Here is a 14,621-nt window from a genome sequence, read left to right as displayed (position 1 = left end):
GCCATACTTTGTCTAATTATTTCATCAGTAAAATGTTTAGCTTGCAGCGACCTCTAATGGATAAACTTACAAACGACCATAGAATCTGACACTCATAATGGCACGACTGAACCAAATTGTTTTTTTTTCTTCTTGTATTTTATTATTATTACTTTTAAAGCACTAAACTTAATGGGCCTTGTCTCGTTCTTTAGGGGGTTTCTCTAGTTAAAAACCGACAAAGCTGAATATGACTACATAGTGCAATGTATTCACCCAGAACATTTTATAGTATTAAAAACATTGAATTGTTTACATTCAAATTTACATTCTAGTGCCTGTACATTGTGTGTTATTAGCATCAAAAAGTGGGCCAACGGAGCATTCCTGATAATGACAGTTTACGGCTTATTTTCATGAGCAGTATCTTCACAACTGTGCCAGCACAGGACAGATAACTAGTCAACGCCTACAATTTATCTAAATTCACATGTGTATTTCCTCAGAAATGGTGTTGATAAGTCATTCGAGGACAATTATTAACATGCACTTTTGTAATCTTAATGTCAAAAATACACTCACCAGACCAATTTATTTCCATAATTTAATATTCTTTTTTTGAGCTAAATAATTTTAATAGATATAATATACATACACGACTATAAAGACTTAATTTGGAGAGCAGCACACAAAAAAAAAACACTGAGTATGACAATGTAGAAACTAAATCACACAGAAACGCATAAAATCCTTAAAAATGAAGTGCATCTATCAACTCAAAAGTTTGATCTAATTATACACACTTGGTGAAGTGCTGCTATAGTAACATTTACTAAAATATATATTTTTATATTAAATAATATTTTATAAACCTATTTGGCAGGAAAACAAACCATCAAAACTACTTCAAAATGTCACGTTTTTTCAAACCCTCTGTGATAATTTGATAATGTTCAGTGTTTTTTTTTTTTTTTTGGGCCACACACACCTCTGTGGTTCCTGTCAGCATATCTTGTTCAAACCAAAAGATATTAAAATTAACTTTTTTTTTTATACAGAAAGTTTAGAATACTGTCACATCTTCAAACATCTGTTCTTTATGGTGCCAGTGAGGCTGTGTGTAGCTGCACAGTATTGAGAAAATAGAGACTGTCCCAAGAGAGGGATTCAGATTTTACTATCACGCATACAGAGGCTGATAGTCATTCTTTTTGCTTCGGCAGGTGATGACACAAATGCTGAGCATCCCAAAAAACTGAAAAAGAGAGAGAAACACAAAACAAGTTGTTAAATTCATTGTCAGATAAACAAGTATAATGATGAGGCTAAACTGAACTGATGTACCTTTATGATGGCAAATCCCAGGATGACCAACATTGCATAACTAAGCACATCCTGAAGCACCTGCTCCAGTTTAGCTTCACATCCCTGTAGGAACAACAGAGTGTTTTCTCCCCGAAAAAAAATGGTTTAAAAACAATAACATATTTCAAGAACTGCTTGGAAATATGCTGATCTGAATACCAATATAGTTATTGTTAACTAAAACTATTAAAAGTTGTTATTGTTACTTAAGATGGAATGGACTAAAATAAACAAATATCAGATGAAACAATTTAAATGTGTCAAATTATAAATTGAAATAAGTTTGAGGTTGAAGTAATAAACTTGCTAAAACTGAAATAAATTTAAGTCTAAATAGAAATAAAAACAACTCAAACTTAATATATATGCGTGTGTGTGTGTGTATACAGTATATATATATATATATATATATATATATACACGTATATCAATAAATACTAAAATAGCATATAAATTCTAAAATAACACTGTTCACTGAAAACAATAATTGACCATGTCAAATGAAATGACATCCCGCTCAAACCTGTGTATTCAGAAGATCAAGTTGGGTGAGTTGACCTGCACATTGTGTATTGTTTGCTTTACAGCAGGAATGTGGCACAGAGTTGTTATGTTGGCCAAACCATGGTGTTGCAGTCCAGTCTGTGAAGTTATTCACCCCACAGCACTCCAACTGGAAATGTAAAAATGGAGTACAAAAAAAAAGATCAGGAGACTTCTTCATGCATCCATTTCCTGCCCAGTGCGTCTATCATTTCCTGTGCAACCAAAAATGATTGCAATGATATGAAGGAACCTTTTAGTCTTACTTGAGATTGCAAGTAATCCACTGCATGCGTTTCAGTGTTCAGACCGTCATACTTTTGGAAGACGTCTTTCATTGACTTTTCTAGGTCACCCTTAATCTGTAAACATCACGGGAAACAATTTCCAATTATGTAGATTTCTACATATCCCATTAAAAAAAAAAAAAAAATGTTATTCAGAAGTTATATGAGAATAACTTACTCTGCCCCTGTAGATGAAGCCAAACACAAAAGCGGTCACCTCGGCTGCAAAGATTATCATGATGATGATAAGAAACTAAATGGAAAAATTCAGAGAAAAGCATAAAATATTAAATCCCCCAAAATGGACACCATGATGAAACCAGTACTACCCAAAAGGCTTTAAAAAGGAATAGAAACCACCACATGGACCCTACTCTCTATTTTCGATCAAATAAACTGAACAAAGGTAGGCCTACACAGATGTATGGCTCATACTCACAAAGCCTAAACCGACTTTGGACTCCCTCAGAGTTGCACAGCAGCCAACGGTTCCGATGACAAACATGACCACAGCCACACCGATTATAATGGCTGCTGGGATGATGCTGTACTTATCAGACACAAAGTCTTCAAAGCTGTTGTAGCTCTTTATCACATAAGAACCAACATATGCAAGGGCCACTCCAGCACCCTGAAAAAGAACGACACAAGAGGTGAGTCGATGACATCAAACTTCACAGTAATGTCTGTGGTGGGACTCACCCCAACATTATTTCATGATATTTACTAAAAAATATATAACTTGATTAAAAACAATACTGATATACAGACATGTACACTCACATGCATTCAAAGTGTAAGGCACTCATGACATTTTAGAGCAGTGGTTCTCAACCAGGGGGTCGCAGCAAACTTCCATGACTATTTCATGACCAAGCATTTAAATGATTATTGATATATTAATATAATCAAATAAAAATCTAAATAAAAATGCTAACACACACACACAAATTTAACTGAAATCCCGGTTGATCTCTCAATACTAAATTACCATTAAATTTAAACATATGTTGAAAATGGTAAAAGATAAAAGGCACATTTCCCCCCCTTTTATCTTGGACACTTGTCATTTACCCAGTAACGGTCCTGAATTTACACAGTTCAGTTCCATAAGAACACATACATCATCTCTCTCACATGATGTCATAAGGTGTCATTTCATAACAAGTAAACTTTGGGTTATGTATGACTCGCTAGCACATGATCGGTTTCTTCAGCAGTCAGTCACGAGACCATGAGTAACCTTTTCCTGCCCCCTAATCTTTCCTGGAATGCTGGTCTTGTGCCTCAGCTTCAGCAGAAGCGGCAAAAGCAAAACAGAAAACCCTTGAGGTAGAAAAGTACACATGACAACAGCAATACATCAGCTTTTCAGAAGACAAAGATGCTACAATGAGAACTTTCAGTTCTCAGTTTTTAAGGTTTCAGGTTTTACTTCTTGCACTGTTGTTTTTGGGGAAAAAATAAATAAATAAATAAATTGCACATGCAGACAGGGCTGGAAAGGATGGGAACCACAGGGCCCCGGAGGGTCTCAGCCCTAAAACGTTTGTCTTGGTTTCTGCTAATTTTAGCAACATCTCTCTGAGCATGAAAGTATTCAATTATCTGTGCAGAAGAGTAAGAAGTGTTGGTTTCCTACAGAACTCCCCTTCGTGCCCACTGAAGCCAGAAAAGGGCACATGACATTAAGCCCAGGCAGATGACTAGGCCGACATGATGGCACAGACAATATGGGTATGAAAATCATTATTTTCATTGAAATCAAGTTAGAAGCTCTGACAGTTACATGAACTCTGAAATAAACAAGTGCTTACGTTTAAAGGCAGCATAGCAAAAGGCACTGAAGACCTTTCATATGGTTGTTTTAAGTCTATAAACAAAGAGCAAACAAATGACTCAACCCAAATTAAATTACATTCTAGACAACAGCTCGCTGTCAAAAGCAAATAACTTTGACTAAACGTTTAGGTCTGGAGGAGGAGAAACAACCTCTGGAATGAATACAAACTATTGTGATGCTTATAATTGGACCCTTCTTCCTACAAATAGTTATCAAACAACTGCAAAACCCACATGGTCAGCTTAGGTTTGTAAACCTGTAAACTTATATTAAAAAGAACATCACAAACTCACCCAAAATATTAAACTGAGAAGCAAAAGAACGCTTTTGGATGTTATCATTCCGCAATCCATGTCTGCTGCTGAGTGATGAGTCGAAGCTGGGAATGTTGCGGATAGTTTGTGGCGTTCTTCTTTTTCTTTTTTGAGTTTGTGACGTAATCTTTCCTCGTGTTCTTTATAGTTCAGTCAGTCACATGCTCTCTCTCATGCGTCAACAATGGAAACCCCCAGGTCCTAAACACCGTATATCAAAAAAAGGAAAAAAAAAAAAGGAAAAAAGAAAAAAGAATACCGGAAAACTTTCTGGTTCACAGTTCATGACGGAAATGCGTGAGGCAGGTCACGTGACCAGAGAAGATGCAGAGAATGGCAATGTGGCACAGTATTAGTGATGGTTGACTGATAAAATCTGTTTACGTAGGCCTACAGCCTTTAAGTTTTTTTTTGTTTTTTTTTTAATGATTCAACACCCGTTTAAATGTAAATATTTCAAGACAAATTGTTTAAAGTAGTATAACGTCTTTATGATAATGACAGACTGATGGCATTGCATTTCACATGATTTTTTAGTTGAATTGGGACAGATGCACATCATCAGCTAAACACATTGAACAATGAAGTTCGATGGAAATATATTTGCTTTAGTTGAAATACTACACAAACTACATCCATATATCATTTACTTGTAGGAAAAATAACAACATTTTTAAATTAAATTAGGTCTTGTTGGAAATCATGTTGAGTTGGTCAGCAACATAGCTGATTTGTCAGTGGCACAATGTGGCTTAGCTTTAACTTGTTTATCAAGCTTGTTTATTACCCATCAGCTTTGAAAGTTCAGATTGGATGACATAGTTTATATAAATTTGGTGCCAGGTGGCCTAGGTATTTGAAATTTCTATATATTTCAATACCTTAAAGTTAGGGTAGGCAATTTTTTTTTTATAAACCCTATACTGGTTGAAACTCTCTTCACATCCTGATAGACTGCCATAATAGAAGTGGTCTAAAAATAAAAACATGTACTGTATATATATTTTCTGTGGAAGTCTAATGACCCATGAGTCTCGCCTCTCTCCGCCCGTGGATCGCATTCTTGTCAGAGAGCGGCCCCTCGCGCTCTTCCGTTCTCTTCCTCCCAGGAACCACTGAGGAAGATACAGGGAGCCAGAGGGTTGAGCTGACGGGTACTAGTGAACTGCCTGAAACGCTTCACATCCCGCGTGCCCAGATCCCAAAAGACGCAGAAAAGGCTGCCTTCCTCGACTCCCCAGTCTCACCTAACCGATCTATTTTGGCCCTGCAGTGGATCACAAAGAAAATTGTTGTCCTTAAAGGTTGGATTTTTCCTCCTTTTTTAATTAAGGCATTAAGATACATTTCCAAAAGATGATTTTGTATTCCTCTTTTTAGTCAACTTTAGCATGGGTGTGTTCACTAATGCTAAGCACTACATGAAGCTATTTAAGAAAAATATGTTATTAGGCTACTTTCTAGGCCTGGTTACATTACCTACAATTTAGAGCACTGGGTTTCAAACAGAAAACTTCTAAGGGGGCTGCAGGATGAATTAAAGGTATTTAAATTAATAAATCATTATTATTGATATTAAAATTTATCTAGCTCAATTCTAAATTAAAATGCTAAAAACACATAAAATCAAGATGTAAACTAAATCATATAACTATTGTTTTTGAAGAATACAACATGCTCACAAAGTCAGCATGTTTGATTTAAAAGCAAAATAATCTATATATATGTAAACCTTTAAACACTGCCAGAGAATTAAACCTTTGAAACAAGCAAAACAACAAAAAAGGTCCTATTAGGTCATTTATCTAACAACTGACATGGCATTAAAGATAAGGTTTCAGCGTCTAGGAGACACCCTTCTGGTGTAACTCCAGAAGATCAAACTAAGAATGTAAATGCTTTTATGAATTAAACTAAAGTTTATTTTAGCACTGTAAAGCTATCAGCCAAATAAGCACAATGGACAAGTGAATGACACAATTAGATCTCAAACCATATCCCACCTGACAGATTTGTAGGTTTTGGCTACTAAATAAAATAAAATAAAAATAATAAAAAGATTCGATCAGTATTTTTGCATTATTAATTAAATGTATTCAATGTGTCATTGTTTTTGTAGGGCCATAATGTATAACTGACTAAAACTGACAGAAAAAGAAAATGTGTTTTAGTGGACTAAAAAATATATTATTTGTTCAAAAACTCAGCAAAATATTCGCTTTATTAATTCATGAACACATTACATATGGCCCACTCTCACTGAACAATGGCACATAATAAGTAAACAATGTTTTTAAACAATGTAATTAAACAAAGTCCAGAAATTGCTCAGTCGTAAAACGGTACAGCACATCGATTCTTCACATTTGCGAATAAAAAACGAATTATTACTTTATTGTTTGGATGCTATGTACAAGTTAAATGTCCTTGTGGAACGTCTTGATTTTCTGATAGACAATCCAGGTCGTTATATTATTTTTAAAAGTAAAAATCATACTCTTTCTATTAGTCGGAAAACACAAATTATTGCGGCTCATAAAAAGGCGCTGAAATCATAACTATAGAGTCTACACGGTTCTCATGTTGACTATTTTACTTGCACGCACCCGCCCTTCAACTCACTCTCATCAGACATCTTCTTCCAGCTGATGTTCCAGCTCAAATAAACTGTCAGTCATGTCAGCTGCCACAGCAGCCTCATCTGCTACTAAAACGCCAAAAAGAAGGTCCAAGGCCAAGAAGTCAGGACTCAGTGTGTCTGATTTTATCCTCAAGGTCTTGTCATCTTCAGAGGAGCGTGGTGGTGGTGTCTCTCTGGTCGCTCTGAAGAAAGCGCTGCCCAGCAAACAATATTACGTTGTGACGACGTCACATGCTGGTCATTTTTAGTCACGCTTACGTTAGCATATGACGTCGCCACAACCGCCAAAGTGAAACACCAAAAGAGGTCGCTACGACGTCGCCAACCGACAACGTGACAACGTCTTCAGTACGTCTTCAGTACGTTATGTTAAACGTTATTTAATTTTGGTCGCCGATTCGTCTTTTGGATGACGTTGCTGCGACGTAGCCAGTACGTTGCGGCAGCGTTATTGGTCGCCAATTGGTCATTTGATGACTTTTTCATATATATATATATATATATATATTCATTCTGCAGTGGATTTATTGACATCCATTTATACTAGCATTTACCTGCCACAGCAACATCTATAATTGTGGTTCTTGTTCAGAACTTTTTGTTTGTTGGTTGTTTCAACTAGCATTACTGTTCAAATCGACATTTTACTCAAACAATTGGTAAAAACATGTTTAAACATTCACTAATGTTAATGTTAAACATGTTAAAAAACATTGTAGAATAATTGAAAGAACTGAAAAGTGTTTTTGCAGATTTTATTTAACAGAATTTAACAGACACTAAAATAACAAATGGGGAAAAAACAACTATACATTAAAGCAAAAAAGGAAAAAAATAAATGTCACTATTTAAAACACTTTAAAAAGGTCTTCATCTGAATTGCTGGTTATTGTCCTAATGTGGGACTGCCACTTCTGGGACTGGCTGCACCTAGACAAACAATTTAAATAAATTAAGTGAACAGACCTTCAAGATTTAATGTCAAGATTTTGTATCGGTACACTGTAAGTATCGGCAAGTGCAAAAAATGAAATACTAAGTACTGCTACTCATTCCATAAAGTGGTATCGGCCCATCCCTACAAGTAATAGTCGATTGCCACAGTCTTTTAAGTGAAATGCTCACAAGAAGTGTATATTTGTACCTGTAGTTTACTGTGGGCTGGGGCATGTTTTAAAACATTTGTGACGAGTTCCTCCACAGCTTTGTCCTGTAGTCCGGACCGACTCAGCATGATAGCCCCTGTTGTGTAGAATAAAAAAATTTGTAAATGTTTTGTAAATTTCTTGTGTAATTACAATGTTTTACAAAACAAGTGGTGGACACATTTAATATATATTAAATGAAGCAGAAGGGCATTTTGATATTGTCTTTTAGATTTGAAAACAGCAAGCTATATTTTGAAACATGAACCAATTGTAAAGCAGAAATTGTTTAGACAAGCATAAATGCATTTTTTTGTGCTGTGGAACATCCACACAATTATTACCAAAAGTAACACTTATATTAAACTCACGTTTGATAACCTGGTACACTGCTGTATGCAGCAACGTTTTTTTTCCCTTCTTCCCATGAAGGCTGTAGTTCTTCCAGACACTGCTAGAAGCTACAGCCCTCATGATACGCCTTGTAACTTCTCCCGGGTTGGCTCCACCAATCAGACTGAGATGGTGTGTCTACACAGAGGAAATACAGAAAATTAAAAATCCGTAATGCAGTAAATATTTAGCTCTACATAAAACATAGCTTTATGTTTAAACCATTACCCACCAATCTCTTCTTGTAGTCCGGAAGCTCTTTCAGTTTTGCCTCCAAGACAGCAAGTTCTTCCAAAGACTGGGCCACATCGATTTCTATTGGGGTCTCCGGACCCTGGCTGGCCCCTCCAGTCTGGTTTAACCGGAGGAGGATCTCCTGGATGTTTTTTGCCATCACATCCTGGCGGGTCAACATTGCCTTAAGTGTCTCTGTTTCAGAAACACAAAATGTTTCAAAGACATTAAAATGAAGGTCAGAAACGTACAAAGTGCAAAGATAACACATTGCAGTTATTACATGACTGAAATTTACCCACAATAAAAATTAACATACCTTGTATTACTGTAACCGTTTGGGTTAAGGCGGAGATAGAGTCTGACACACTTGAGGAGCAGCTGGCAGTTTCTGTGTGCACATATGCAATACAAAATGCAAGCGATTAAACTCAACACTTAGGTTCAGCATGTTATAAAACGAGAACTACCAAAGTTCAAATCACCAGGCTACATTTTTTGTGTCAATATGTTGATATGTTGATAACTGTAACACTTTACAAATAAACAAGATTTTCAAAGTCATTAAGCCAACAATAAAAATATAATCATACCATCAGACATCTCAGGCTGAATAGGACTAACTGGATCAAGGTCTGTGTAAATAAATAAAAAATATCAACATAAGGTATATTTTAATATAGATCCGCACAACTTGACAAAGCTTATGCAACAATTGTTAACTTACTGTTCATAGTGTTTGTCTGCGGAAAGATGCAGATGGGAGGTGGAGGGTGTGTTGGTCCTGCAGAAGATTTCCATGAAAGTGGCACCTCTGGTGGTCCATGGGACAAACCTAGATGATACATATTACCAAGATACTTTGGTTAATCATTCATTTACGGGACCCTGTCTAATGAATTCCAAAAATGTCATGCTAGCGATTTTCTTATAGAGGGCAGTCTTGTGAAGCATGGTACTCTTGAGAAATATTGAACAGTTATTTAATATCATACCTCTGGATTTCTTATTAGTTTGGAGGACCTGTTCTGCAGAGTCTTCATCTAAAAAGCATATAATAAACTCCAGTCAACAAACCAGTCAGAGATACAGCATGTAATAAATAACTACATGTAAATGTAAATACCCTCATCGCTGCTGTAAGCAAATTTTGCTGGCCTTTTTGATGTCCTTTTTGAGAGCACAGCCCCATCATCTGCACTTTCCACGTTTGACAATGTTTCGGCCTTTCTCAACCACCGAAGTGCCTGGTTAAAGTCAGCTACAAAGAAATGTGACAGCTCCAGAGTCTCAAGATCACTCACAAGCTGAACTGGGTAACGATCTAGGGTCTCAACTAGTTTCTCCTTCAATTGGTAGTGTAGACACTCCATGCCAGACTTCTCCACAGTTTTCACTTCTCTAGGTGTTTTCAGGAGTGTACGGGCAGTGGATGGCAGTTGTGGATGACCATGGCTTTGCAGCAATTTCAGTAAGCTATCCACAGCATTGTGCTTCACCCGGAACTCACTGGTCCAAGCTGCAAGGGCTTCAAACAATGTGCCATCAGAGTGGTTGTCGAGGTCTGAGTCACTGCTCACTGAGTCACTGCAGGGTGACTCCATACCACTTTTGTGCCTGTCACATGACTCATGCACACTGTCTTCAAACAAATTGTCTTCATTCATGCTTTTATCTCTCTTCAAATCGGACACGTCCTCTATTACCATTCCATCTCTTCCACATGCCATGAATGCGTCTCTATTGAGGCTCTCAGTGTTTTGGTGAGTGAGATTCTCTGCCTGGCTTGCACAGGCATTCCCTGTCTGGCTCGCACGTGCATTTTCTGCCTGGCTTGCATGGAGTTTTTGGAGAGTGCGTCTGGTAGCTCTCCAGGACTGTAAATAGATTCTCCGACTTCGCTTCATCCTAAAATACAATCAAATTTTACAATTCAAACCGCGCTGACGTGGAAACCAGGAGAAACATTGTGCCATGAATGAACTAATCAGTGTCCACAGATCAGCAACATTCACCATGGATTTACTGTAGTAACACTACTAACTGTAACCATGGAAGTGTGGCAGGAATAGTAGGCTATAATGCTTTCAAGTAACATTACGTCGGTTTTATTTTGACATTATGAATACAATTGCTGCCCTCAAATGTTAATCTGAACTAAAATAAACCTTTGTTTATAACTACTACAATATTACATTTCATTTTGTCCAAGGAGCTGTTTTTGTTTTATATGCTCCTAAGAAAAGTCAAGTATAGCTCCATCATTGCTCAAAGTAAAAAAAATATCATACTTTATGATGTTAGTTTTAATAAAAATATAATTAAAAAAATTATATCAAGGACATTTCTCTGGCATTTCTTTATTTTTGCTGTATCGAAAACGTACCGAACCGTGACACAAGTGTATCGTATCAAACTACACCCCTAGTAAGGACATGGTAGCCACTTGATGTTTCTGAAAAGGTTTAAGTTAGTGGATTGTCAAGTTCTAAAAACAGAATAGTTTACAGTCCCCCAATAACAATATTTGTATACTGGATTTAATACTATCACTTTTTTAAAAACATGCTTACCTGAAAAACACTGCAGATTTCTGTGATTTCCGATTTCAGTGAAGACAATCACCGAGAGCTGCAATGGAAGAAATTAGATGCGAGTTTAATAGTTTCCCACACCACTATTGTGTGAATACAACATTTCCAGACAAAAACAGGGTTTCTAGGAACTGGGAAGGGAGAAAAACAATATGTAATAATACAAAACAACAATTAAATAAAGCTGAAATAAGTTATTCTATTTACCAGGATAATGAAATTACCACAGTAAGAGACTACAGCAGTAAATTCCACTGATATAAATCAACTTTTTGATGATATTCTAATTATATGACCAGTATCTGTACATATAAAACAACAACAGTAGGCCTACAGTAACGTTAGGCCCACTCAGACATGTTCTATTTGAGCAAATGTGACGCAACACTGTCTACTCAACAATTAAACCTAACTAGTTAAAAAGCCATTTTAAACTACATTTGAAATAGAGATCTTGGTTAAAATGTAAAATTAGGAAACTTTAGAGAACGTGTGGGACCCTTACGGCGGGTTGTTTTTACACTTACCTGTTTTAGGGTTGCCACCTGTCCCGGTTTTACCGGGATTGTCCTTCTTTTTAATAACCTGTCCCGGGAAATTTACGCACTCTCCCGGGACACTGAATGTCCCGGTTTTCGAAAGGCTACGTGAATATGTATGTTCAAACTGTGTAGCGCGCGCAACGGCAGAGAGCGAGAGACCTTGCGTGTGTGTGCTAGTGTGAGTCGAGTCTGCCTCAAGAAGCGCATAAGAAGCGCATGTAATCTGAGTGTGGAGCGCGCTTGCTGCACGAGGCGCGGGCGCGAGCACTTCCGTTTTTCTATCAACAGTGGAAACAACTTAAAATAGGCCTACTACTCTATCATTTCTGGTCATAGAAAATAAACATCATTCGCAACAATACATCATTCGCAACTACTTTTATTTGTGTAAACTCACAATAACAAGAAAACGTTGTGCTTTTGTAAAATAAAATAAAACAATCAGTCGCGCTCTTTTATGGTCTCCGTGAACTGGATCGCGTCTCAAAATAAACAAGCCCATAGGCTAAAGCTTGAAATGTCCACTTTTAAACGAACAAATTCGAATCAAAAGAAAATACAGTCTGATTATGTAATCCATATGAATTTCTTCTCTAAAGGCGCATCTGCTTTACAGCGGAGATGGAGATATGTTGCAGCCGATTTAGAAAATACTAGTTTATTAATAAACAATTAAAATGCCTCGTTACTTTTTCAGAAACATTTATAATAGCCTATAAATCATCTATAGCCTTAGAAATATAGTGTTTGGCCTTAGAAAACCATTTTATCCATATAATTTGTGAATATTTTAAATGCTTATTAAAGGGGCAAAAAAAAAATCATGAACAAAAATCTGAAAATACGCGAATATAGGATATATTTTTGCGCAGCATTTGGTGTATAGGCGGGCCTACAGTTAAAATTTAAATTTTGGTGTTCAACCGTTCATTTTTGGTCTTCAAACACCCCTCTCTCCCCCCCCCCCCCCCCCCCCCCCCCCCCAGTTGGGCGGGTAATATGTCCCGGTTTTTTATCAGACATAGGTGGCAACCCTAACCTGTTTCGTCTTGAAGGAATGGTGTATTTCTTCTTTCTTCGATTGATAAGTTAAACTACTGCTGTAACGTTAGGTAACTAAAAAGATAAGAAAGTGTGTAAAATAAACAACTAGAAGACGGTCAAAGGATACGAAAAGTGAAAATTCAAACACAATCCACGCATGTTCCGGTTCGTGAGGTGGGACTTCTATACACCAGCAGCGGAAGCTCTTCGCTGCAATCGTTTGAGTTGCATATACTGCCCCCTAGTGTACCGAAGGGAAATTGTTGAAATCTGTATGACTTGAATGAGTCTTAAGTGAGACACTTGTTACAGTGTCTCACTTAAGACACTGTAACAAGTGTCAGGGTAATGTTACAGGGTAATGTTACCCTGTCACAGGTGAATAGGGTAACATTTTTAAATTATATATATATATATATATATATATATAAATTAAATTATAGTTTTACTTTTTGAATGGAATTACTGATATAAATAAACTTTTTGATGATATTCTAATTATATGACCAGCACCTGTACATACAAAATATCTGAAAAAAAATTCTTCTATTAAAATGTACATCTGCTTCTAAGTCAAGAAATGACGTGGCTAAGACGTGGTGAGGAGGTTAGAAAATGATTGGTCATCAGCTGGTCTTTAGACAACGTTGTGGGAAGGTAAGGAAGCGACCAAGCGCTGTGGTCACGAGACTACCTTCTGATGAAGTTGCCACAACGTCGTGGCATAGTCTTTTGGTGACGCGACGAACCCACGACCAATACTGACGTCACTTTTGGTCGCCGTTACGTCACGTGTTTGCTGGGTGGCTGCCAGTGGTTATGATGTGGTAAGAAACAACTCGCGCATTAAGCTGGCAGTTAAGCGACTGGTGGCCAGCGGTCGCCTGATTCAGACCAAAGGCACTGGAGCATCTGGATCATTTAGGATCGGCTCGAAAGCTGTTACAAAGCCAAAGAAGGCAAAGGCGAAGAGGGCAAAGAGAAAGATGGTCAAGAAACCTGCCGGGACAAAGAAATCCCCTAAGAAGAGAAGGAGAAATGTCGGAAGTCCTGAAAAGGCCAGCGAGACAGCTGCGGTCAAGAAGACCACAAGACCCAAGAGAGCCAAACGAAGAGCTTCCAAATCAAGCAAAGCAAAAACTGCCTAGAAATAATTGATACCATGATAATGGCTATTGTTCTTACTTTTTAAGGGATGTTGCACCCTTTGTAAAAAAAATAAAACAATTCTTAATTAATGAAACACTTTTAGTCTCTTCTGCATTGAAATTGGCGTTTTGATGATGATGATGATGATGATAATAATAATAACAATAATTACTATTATTTTACACTAATTACATGTATTGCGTTTTAACATTTTACAACAGACCAAAGTTCATTTTAACCTAAATCCCATATTGGGCTTTTAGGCTAATTACTTTTTTGTACAGCTAATAGGTAGGCCCAAATATATTCTATTTATTATTTTTAACATAGGCCTAAGCAAGAAATGTAAAAGGGCAATAATACCAACGGATGATAAATGTTAAAAATTACGTGACTGGGATAGTTTTCTATCGAAAAGTGACGTGTAATTATCACGCACGACACGAGCTTAACACGTTATTCCACTAGATGGTGTTCTCTGAAAAGCAGTCGTCATTCAGTTTAGATTCGCTGCTTTTCAGAGAACACCATCTAGTGGAATAACGTGT

General features: G+C 37.0%; 2 protein-coding genes across 2 annotated transcripts; one reads left to right on the top strand and one right to left on the bottom strand.

The window, feature by feature from the left end:
- Positions 1 to 1,056: 1,056 nt before the first annotated feature.
- On the bottom strand, positions 1,057 to 4,466 carry tspan36 (tetraspanin 36). Its single transcript, XM_056237500.1, has 7 exons — positions 4,311 to 4,466; positions 2,614 to 2,805; positions 2,353 to 2,427; positions 2,154 to 2,249; positions 1,868 to 2,017; positions 1,324 to 1,407; positions 1,057 to 1,234 (listed from the first exon to the last, which is right to left on the bottom strand). The coding sequence occupies exons 1-7, from the start codon at positions 4,368 to 4,370 to the stop codon at positions 1,160 to 1,162; spliced, it is 732 nt and encodes a 243-aa protein (XP_056093475.1). The 5' UTR covers positions 4,371 to 4,466; the 3' UTR covers positions 1,057 to 1,159.
- Positions 4,467 to 6,970: 2,504 nt separating this feature from the next.
- On the top strand, positions 6,971 to 14,167 carry LOC130072427 (histone H1-like). Its single transcript, XM_056237518.1, has 3 exons — positions 6,971 to 7,168; positions 7,982 to 7,990; positions 13,739 to 14,167. The coding sequence occupies exons 1-3, from the start codon at positions 7,008 to 7,010 to the stop codon at positions 14,070 to 14,072; spliced, it is 504 nt and encodes a 167-aa protein (XP_056093493.1). The 5' UTR covers positions 6,971 to 7,007; the 3' UTR covers positions 14,073 to 14,167.
- Positions 14,168 to 14,621: the final 454 nt, after the last annotated feature.

Source organism: Rhinichthys klamathensis, unplaced genomic scaffold (genome assembly GCF_029890125.1).
Source record: "Rhinichthys klamathensis goyatoka isolate OS25496 unplaced genomic scaffold, OSU_Roscu_1.1 h1tg000487l_1, whole genome shotgun sequence".
Taxonomy (NCBI): domain Eukaryota; kingdom Metazoa; phylum Chordata; class Actinopteri; order Cypriniformes; family Leuciscidae; genus Rhinichthys; species Rhinichthys klamathensis.
The sequence above is the reverse complement of the archived record's forward strand: the minus strand, read 5'-3'. Positions and strand labels throughout refer to the sequence as shown.